The following is a 9,685-nucleotide window of genomic DNA, read 5'->3' on the forward strand; positions in this document are numbered from 1 at the left end:
CATATTGATCCTGATCTAGGAGTTATTACCATCTTCCTTAGCAGAGTAGTTGTTGATACATATGAGAGTATAATCTATTATAAGGATATATTCTATTATTGTCTTAGATGATATAAAGTCAATTCCCTTCATATATTGGTCCTGTCCTAAAAGTTACTGCTGCTGTCATTCCCACAGGAAACCAGGAGAATACTCCATTGTTCAACTCATCCTTCAGGTTTCTTTTTTCTTTAGACCAAAATTTTCTAAATTCAGTATATTTTCAGTTAAATACGTGTTTATTTATGCTGAAATGTTACCTTGAGGTGCATATTATCCAAATATCTTTTAATGGATGACATCTCAGAATTGTCTGGGAAATCTACAGTTCAAAATTAAAGAAAAACATTTCAGTTAGCATAATTAACAGACAGGTTTAATGTTTTATAAAAGTCACATTTTATTGTTTTAACTTCCTGTATTTGGGGAGGATAATCCCAGCAAAGCTTTCAGAAAATGCATTTCATGTAGTATTATATTTTTTCCAAAGGATATGGTGATTCTGTCTCTGGGTTTATTAATCTAGGGCTTCCTTATCCGCTAGGACTCCATGTAGATTTGGATTGTTTGAAGAAATAGTAGGTGTCATAACAAAAAAGGCTGCCACAAGAGGGTGGGTTCAATCATAAAATGTTCCAAGATAGGGCAACTTCCTACAAGAGAAGCATCTGCTTGAAATGAAAACTCTCTGCATAGACAAAAAAGGTGTTTCATGGGTTCTTCTAGAGAATCTCCTGCACTAAGGAGGTGGTAGAAAGGCAGTACACCAGCTCATCTTAAGGGGAAAGGAGCTGTTTGGTTTCAACACCACCAGAAAGGTTTTACTTCCTGTATGCGCATGGATGAAGTTTCTATGTCCAGTACTGTAAAAGTCTTGGTTACGGCCAAGACAGGGACTTACAGCAGTGACATGTCTTCCCAGGATGAATTTAGCAATTTGCCAGATAGGCAAGTGATAAGGAATGACCAATCAGTTCTCTGACTTTCTTCTGTCCCACAGAAAACCCCTGGATTTTATCACCAAGACTCAAGTAGCAAGTAGGAAAAAACATCTGGAAGTACCATGGCCCCTCAACCAGATGCTACGTTGGAGATAACGGTATTAATTTTTAGTATGAGCTACACTTTGGTAACTTAATCAATAGCTTTAATCACTCCAATAGATAACTGCACCCGGTGAAGCAGTTGGGGGTGGGGGGAAGGTGAGAACAAACAAACTGAGTGATCAACCACTGTTCTGAAAATTAAAGTCACTTTCTATCACTCCTCCAGTGCTACTGTAATTGCTCTTTAATAGTTTTCTCTAAAGCAATTCAGCAGCTGCTCTCCTCTTTCAAGAAAAGGGGCTGGAAGGTGCAGCCTTAACTAAAGCAGATTATGTTCTTCTCACCTTCCAAACTCACCTTACCTGTACCAGATGGACTATCTTCACATGAGCTCATGAACTGTTCTTCTTCCGTTAACTTAAAGTTCCAGGAGAGGGGGGAAATTAAAGTAAAAGCTTTATAAAGTATAAAGATAAAGATGACAGCAAACTAGAAGCAATCCAAATTCAAACTCCTCAGATCCTTATCTGGAGCTCCTTGTTGTGTGCCTAATGCCCTTCTTAGGCTTAGAAGAATGGTTGGTTCCACTAAAAGTGCGTGCCTGTTTCCAAGTTATAGGCTTCTGGCTCCCTTCTCCTTGATTAACTTTATTAATCCTCTCAGACAATTCCCACTCAAAATGAATGAGAGCAATAGAGGACAAAGTGCAGCTTCCTGTTTTTTCCGGAACAGCCTTACTGCATTTTGGGTACTCAGGAGACAGAGGGCTACTCAAACAGAGGACTTGAATGAAGATGTGCATGCAACCAATATGCACAGTGTCTCTGTCCACATCAGGCTGGAATGGTAGAAACAACTGAATGTATCATTTTACATTGCCAATTTCACCAGGACATTGAGAACATGTACATTATGCCAACCCTATCCAGGAAATATCCAGGAATTATTTCTATTTCTATACTTTTCTTCTTGCTATTTCAACAAAACTACTCTTAAGATAGCAAGATTCTGCACTTGGGCATGTTTAATAAGGCAGAAGAACATGGTCTACTTTTAAAAATAATTTTATTATCGCCATTAATTGCATATTTTCTGTGTTGACTGCCAATTTTATGGATTCATTGTGTACTGTTGATGTCCCTGATGGCCGATAATGGATTGTAATAATACTAAACTGAAATAAGCCATTATTGCAGTCAACCATTACATTTTAACATATCACAGAATTTGATAATTTTTGACACTGTAATGGTATGCATCTAAAGACATTTTGGACAATGCTAGACTTTTAGCTAAGTTTGCCTCTCCAAAATACTTTGCATTAAGCATCTACTTGAATGTATCACAACAACAACAACAATAATAATATCTAGTAGTAGGTATTTTGATCCTCTTGCACAAAGTCTGAACATGCCACAAATACTATAGATATATGCTTTACTAGACAGAAGTATAACAGGTTAGGACAAATAATTGTTGGATAATTTTGCTATGTATTTTACCTGGACTAAAACTAGAGCTTAACAAGAAAACCAAAGAAAAGGGTTCTTCAGACAGTATTTTTAACCCCACTGCAATCAATACAACCATTCAATCAAAATTTCTAGCTTTACTGCAATCAGTTCAATTATTATAAAGTAATCTTGCCTGATAATAGTAAACATAAAAATGCACTAATTAAAAAACAAACATTTTTGGATGTCTTGTCTAGATCATTTATGTTTTCTTCTTCAGATTCGTCACCCCAAGGTTTTGGTCCTAGAATGAGAGCATAATCATTATGAAACATACATAGAAATTTGTTAGAACAAGCATTTTGACTTAGCGTGTTGATTTTAGCTTAACCATATGAAATTCTATCTGAAATCATGGGAGAAACTGACAAACTATATGCAGGACTGCAGCCTCAAATTACAGAAACATCCATTTTTGTAAAGAGAATACTATTACAGTGAGAACTCACACGAAGCACTTCTCCAGTTGTTCAGAATAAAGCATGCTTTGACCTACACAACCTCATTTAATACCTTGGGCAAACTAATGCATGACAGAACTATTTTTTAGACAATCAGTGTATTTTTATACAGTTATCTATTCTTTCTGACTGAAAAGACTAGCCTGGCAACATAGTTCTGTTCTGCCCTTCTACACAGACGGTAAGATACTGAGGGGCTTTACGCATCGGGATCTTTGTAGCAAATTGGTCACTGAATGAAAAATCGCCATTTAAAATAGTGGAATTTGTCGTTATGCATACCTGCCTTTGTAGTGGAATCCAGTTGCGTTTTGTAGCGTTTCCCACAGGCTTCCGGTCTCGGCAGAAATCGCTAGAAAGGAAGCGCTATTGCCGAGCTCGTCCCGCCCCTGGCCGTCAAGCAGCCAATGGGCAGCCGTTAGCATGCTCCCAAACAGCCCCTTTCCCTTTAAGAAAGGTTTTTTTTTTTAAAAAAAACAGACCCATTGCAACGAATCTGTGTTAATTCGTTGCAACGGAGAGACCCATCCAGCTGGCAGGTGTGTTTGAGCTGTCGTTTGATCGTTGCCACGCTCCCTCCGAGTGAAAAAAAAAAATCCCCCCCCCCTCTCACGGGCCCGATTTTCGGCTGAATGAATGTGTAAAAAATAAAGGGAAAATACATCAGCAAACGAGCTTCTCTGTTCTTTGTGCTTAGTGACTGAAGGGGAGGGACTGAAGCCGGGGAAGCCTCTAAACTGAAAGAGGCTCGCTGGTGCGTTTATCCTCGCTCGCTCGGAGAAAAAAAAATGGCGATCGCTTCGCCGGAAGATCAGAGAAGAGAGCCAGGGGGAGGGACTTTGTAGAAACCGCAACAATGTTAACGCACAGGTCGTTTTCGCTAGTGTTGCAGATTGGTTGCAGGAGTGTATCGCTTTCCGGACGGTGAATCCACTTTTGGGGATTTCCCTGAAAGCGCTACAAGGAAGCGCTTTTTGCAGATTGGTTTCAGGTGTGTGGCAGATTGTCGACGACGTTGTGCATAACAGCAAATCAGTAGCGTTTTCAATTGGCAACCATTGTGCTATTTTGAAGGCGTGCAAAAAGCCCCTGAGAACTGACTAGGCAGTAGTAGTTTTTTTTCTCAGCCACAGAACAAGAACTCTGTCCCCAAAGCTTCGTTTTCTTTCCTGGTGCTAGAGGAACTGGGCAAGACCCTAAAGGTCTTAAAGCTTTGCTCAATCTTGAAGTTAATAATTTTCACTCCAGTTTTATATAATCTTTTAGCAAGGTGTCTTTTGTAGCTGGTATACTCATAGCTTCAACACCATGGATAGTCTGGTGTTTTGTTAGAAGTGGATTGTTAAATTCCTCCATATAGTAGATAATTTAGAGAGAGAAAGGCAATGGTTATTCTGCTACTGGAGAGACTGCACTTTGTAAACTAAGTTGAGAAAGAATGCTATTAGCCTATAGCTTAGCACTGACAGGGGAATAATAATGATTTACTAAGAAAATACTTTTCAAACTGAAGTTTGAAGAACACTAAAGGACTCTGATGGTAAAAAGGAGCCGAGGACTCACTACTATCTGCTAGCATGCAAATGGAGTCCTCTCATTGTTCTAGAAATGGGACGAGAACTGACACTTCTGTAGGCAGATCAGAATGTGTCCAAAGAGGTTTTGTTTTGGCATTTCAAATCCATCTAGAAAAGGGGTAGTCAAACTGCGGCCCTCCAGATGTCCATGGACTACAATTCCCAGAAGCCCCTGCCAGCGAATGCTGGCAGGGGCTGCTGGGAATTGTAGTCCATGGACATCTGAAGGGCCGCAGTTTGACTACCCCTGATCTAGAATTTGATTTCTCTTTAATTCTTTGTCTCAGTTGCTGCACAAAGATGCAGGTATGTGATAAATATGACTTCCAAAATTGTCAAAATAATTTTTTTCTTCCAAAGGTATCAGTGGAGCTATTGCATCCATGTTGGAGAGAAAGAAGTTACGCTACATATACCATTGCTTTAACACGGGAATAACCTAGAATACCATTAGGCTAACTAAATAGTGAAATGTGCTAGAATTCTGAACAGACTACGAAAGTTCCGTTCATAAAACAGTGTACACATATACTTCCAAATTTTCCTATTGTGTTTAAAGTCCAAAAAAACAAATGAAATACAAGAAGCTAGTAACAAAAATCTTACCATCAGGTGTATCATACATCAGTGAATTCATGGAGATAAGCTTATCGTCTTCAAAAGGAAAGTTGTACTAGTTTAAAAGATAGAGATGTTGTTTTCACATGAGCTCCAGACAAGAGAAACATTCACAGAGGCAAACTGATGTAATGGAGTATAATGAACAGTAGCGTGTAATATAATTTAGAATCTAACTCTCTCTGTCTTAAGACAGGAGACTGGACTCAGTATGGCTTGTTACTTGTGGGGATGCTTCCATGCTTGGGTAGAGATGGATAAAGCTAGCAACAGGTTGCTTTGAATTACCTTTGTTCACAACTGGAAATGCATCTGCCATTAATCATTACCTTAACATTTTCATTCCCCTTATGTTTTTGTGAATGAGAACTGAATCCAAAGGACTGATAACCTCAGCTTGTTATTCTAGCAAGGCACTTGATTATGGTGCATATTTGGTGGATATCCTTGTTATGCTAATTTACTGTCCTTATATATGTACTCAGAAGATTTCTATTTCATTGTCTGAGAAAGTGTACACACACCCCTTGAATAAAACTTTGTTGGTCTTAAAGGTGCCATTGGACACAAATTTTGTTCAGAAGCAAACAATACTACATACAGGACAGAAACCCCAAATGTAGCAAAGAAGTCTTGATGGGTTTCTTCATACCAGAAGCAACTATGCAGCAAAATCTACCTAGAAAGTGGCTAGCTGCCTTGCACTGCAGAGAGCCAAACGAGGCAGAACAACGCGGGAAGACTTAAACGAATCATGTTTTAGACTTTGTGAAGGAGAGGGGGGCCAGTCATCTACTTTGCACTACTGCACAGTACGCAGCCCTTTAAAAAAGCAGTAATCCGGTTAAAAATACAAGCACAAACAGCAAAGCAAACCATGACTGCACTCTTATGAGCCTTCCCTGCTTGCGTTGCTCAGTGAGAGTAGGTCACAGAAAAGGACGAAAGACATCTGAGCCAGACGTTTGCCGCACTCATGACAAAGGCCTCCCATCCTCCCACCCCCAAGAGAGACCTCAACCCGGCTCTTCCCCTTAAACCTCTGCGGGGCACAGAGGTTCCCCCTCCCCCTCCCCCGGTCTTCCTACAGGTTAGGGCGGGACCTGCGGCTCTTTCCCTCGTTCAGTGTACTCGCACAGGAACCCTGCGAGGTGGGCCTCCGCACACACGCCCCGCCCCCCGCTCACCTTCTCCACAATGCTGGAGATGGACAAGGCAAAGCGGTAGGTGCTCCTCCTGAGGAGCTCGTCCATGAAGCTGAAGCTGCTCTCTGAGTCGCGGCGCTTGTACGGGACTCGCCCCTCTTTCCGCCGCGAGTGTCGCCGTTGCCCGTCACGCTCCTCTTTCCCCCACGCTTCCCCGCCCGCTCGCGTCGCCATCGGGGACAGGCCGCGGGTCCCTCTCTCCGCACCGGACGGGACAGGCAGGAACCCAGCCGCGCAATTCAAATCTAGCGCCGGCCCAATCGCACCAGGCGGCGTTCCATGCTCCACGTTCCGATAGGCGGCTCCCAACGTCGCTTTGGGCAATGCGTCCAATCAGAGGCCTCAGAGGAATCCGTCGGGTTCCGTGTGTGTTTTTTGTATAGGGGAACGAGAATGCCTTGGCTGATTGGCTGGTTTCTGAAAGCTCCCAGTCCCGCCTCTTTAGTTCTTAAACTGGCTACCGACAAGGTTGCGCTGCAACAATCCAAACAATTTAGCAGCTCAGTTGAGAATTCTTATCGGAGATCAGATTACGGGAGAGGTGGGCCGGCCGGTGCAAAGACGCTGCAGAATATGCGGAAGGAGCGCAGCAGAAACTGGCCTGTTCGCCTTTCTCAGAGGATTAATGGAAGCTGCTGGTTGTATTAGAATGAGGAAAGGGAACTTTCTCTGAGTAAAGGTAAAGGTAAAGGTATCCCCTGTGCAAGCACCGGGTCATGTCTGACCCTTGGGGTGACGCCCTCTAGCGTTTTCATGGCAGACTCAATACGGGGTGGTTTGCCAGTGCCTTCCCCAGTCATTACCGTTTACCCCCCAGCAGCAAGCTGGGTACTCATTTTACCGACCTCGGAAGGATGGAAGGCTGAGTCAACCTTGAGCCGGCTGCTGGGATCGAACTCCCAGCCTCATGGGCAAAGCTTTCAGACAGCTGCCTTACCACTCTGCGCCACAAGAGGCTCTTTTTCTCTGAGTAGAGGGGATTTATTTCCGGGGAGGGAGGGAATACAAAGATTTTCCTAATATTGCCAAAACATTTTTATAATCGTACGTTTTCACTATACGTAGTGGATTCAAGTGGGATTCAAGTCTGAAGTAGCACAACAAAAATTGAGTCCAGTAGCTTCTTATCCGCCTCCCCACCCCCACTAACAGTGGGTGTAATAAACATCACCGAGAAGGTGGAAAAGGGATTGCGGGGTTGAGGACCATTGTAATTACATTGCGGAGAGGGACCTGCATCTGCTTCTTGAGAATGGCATGAGATGTAAAAAAGAAGAGGAGTCGGTTTTTACACTCTGCTTTTCTTCTTGTCACATCCTGGCTTGTAATCACATTCCTTTCCTCTTAGCCAAAAGGCACCTTCTGAGGTAGGTGGGGCTGAGAGTTCTGAGAGAACTGACTGGCCCAAGGTCACCCAGCAGGCTTCATACAGAAGAGTGGCGAATCTGGTTCTTGAGATGATTCAGCCGCTCTTAACCACTGTACCAGGCTGCTTTTTGTGAGTTTCAGCACACTTTCTGGTTTTCAGTCTATCCAGAGCCCAGGACAGGATTTGTAACTTCTGGATCCATTTAGTCCAGTGTGGACTGAAGGTTGTGTGGGACCCATGTTCATCAAAAGAAGAGAAGAGAGGAAGTGTAGTCATGGTGGTCTGTTTCTTGTTTTAAAAATGAAAAGACTGGGAATATAGCCTGAATCAGTGCTTGATGGTGAAGATACTTCTTTCTCTTGTTTGTCAAAATCCCTGCAGTGCTTAGTTTGAGTTTGTATTATGTTGCCAGTGTAAGATGCTGTAATCATTCAGGAAGATGCTGATAGTCTTTTTAAAAATCATATATTTTTATTTAAAAGACACCAGGATAATAATATAAAAAGGACACAAAAGAAAAGAAGGTACTACAGAACAAATCATATATATCAAAAATCATTATACCCTATCAGGTATAGAACAATGACTTTGGCGATATCAGAAAAGGTTCTAGAAATTAATTGTTTTTCGCTTATGTTTTAACTTTTAGAGTATTGCATATTATTATAGATTATGATGATATTATACAGTGCCCTGAGCCGGCTTATACCCTTATATACAAAACTTGTTCTCATTCTGCTTCTGCACTGTAATACATTTAAATGCATTGTAATACATTTATACAGTTTAAACTGTTTCTCATTCTGTTTCCTGCTTACATAATAAATATTCCATCTCTCCTCATATTTTGCAACAACTCAAATAAGTTGTTAATTTTGCCATTCCTACATAATCAAATTGAGAATACACCATGAAAAGAGGGCAGTTCGAATGGAACAAAGCAGCAGAAAAAAATGGATTCTTTAAAGATATGTCCATCAATGGCCATTAGCCATTGAAATTGAACTTCCACATCTATGCCTGGTTTGTTGTCCCTCCATGGCAACTGGTTGGCTTTGGTGTGAAACTGGCTGCTGGGATAGATGGAGCATTGCTCAGTGATAAATAAGTTTCAGAGTTTTGATTCACACTTTTTACCAGCCATGTACTTTGCACCTGCCCTCATTTGAGCATTCTTTCTGCTCTGACAGTGTGTTTCCATTCCAAAGACATGTTTTTGTTCAGAGGGGGAAATACACCTGATGTGAACACTAATAAAGATGATTCCATGAGCTGTACATTGTAAATGGAACAATAGGTATATCTTTGTAGCTTTTGATTAATTGACTATCTTTCCTATTGCTTGTTTTCAGTACTTAGTAATTTAGGTGTTTTTTTAAGGCCATTTTTAAGGTTTTTTTGAATCAAGCGATGAGTGACACAGCTGGTGCTGTGCCTAACTGTCAGAGTTTTTTGGGAGAAATCAAGTACTTCGAAGACTCCAAAATATTCCTGGTAGATGTACAGTCTCATTATTTCTGTGGAACAGCCTCTATTTGATTCCTTTGTGCTTCCTTCCTTTCTACAGTGAGTTTTTTCTTCAGTTGTAAAAGTATGAGACAGACTATGCTACATTAATGTCCCCATGCTGAATAAGTAGAAATGTCTAAGTTCAAATTTATTGTTACATTGCTGAGAACAGATGTAAAATATCTAAATACCAAAGCTAGAATGTCAAGTGTGTTTATAATGTCAAGCAGTACTTGTTACATTCACTTGCTGTCTGCTATATTGATCATAACTAACACACTGGTAAAGTAATTACAGCTGATGTGGCACATTCAATGTACATGCAGACATAGAGTTCAAAAGAATCT

At 41.3% G+C, this 9,685-nt stretch overlaps 1 protein-coding gene across 3 annotated transcripts in view; it reads right to left on the bottom strand.

Moving 5' to 3' along the window:
• The window catches only part of HJURP (Holliday junction recognition protein), a 30,151-nt gene extending 23,422 nt beyond the window's left edge, over positions 1-6,729 (bottom strand). The window contains exons 1-5 of one of the 3 annotated variants that reach the window (XM_077342154.1): positions 6,443-6,729; positions 5,244-5,310; positions 2,776-2,843; positions 1,448-1,502; positions 300-361 (exon numbers count right to left, since the gene is read on the bottom strand). In XM_077342154.1, the coding sequence (XP_077198269.1) occupies positions 300-361; positions 1,448-1,502; positions 2,776-2,843; positions 5,244-5,310; positions 6,443-6,634 (444 nt within the window). In that variant the 5' untranslated portion in view covers positions 6,635-6,729. Of the gene's footprint in view, positions 1-299; positions 362-1,442; positions 2,844-5,243; positions 5,311-6,442 lie in introns of those variants that run through there. The other 2 variants (XM_077342155.1, XM_077342156.1) reach the window with 2 other exon arrangements.
• Positions 6,730-9,685: the final 2,956 nt, after the last annotated feature.

This window comes from Paroedura picta, chromosome 6 (assembly GCF_049243985.1).
Source record: "Paroedura picta isolate Pp20150507F chromosome 6, Ppicta_v3.0, whole genome shotgun sequence".
Taxonomy (NCBI): domain Eukaryota; kingdom Metazoa; phylum Chordata; class Lepidosauria; order Squamata; family Gekkonidae; genus Paroedura; species Paroedura picta.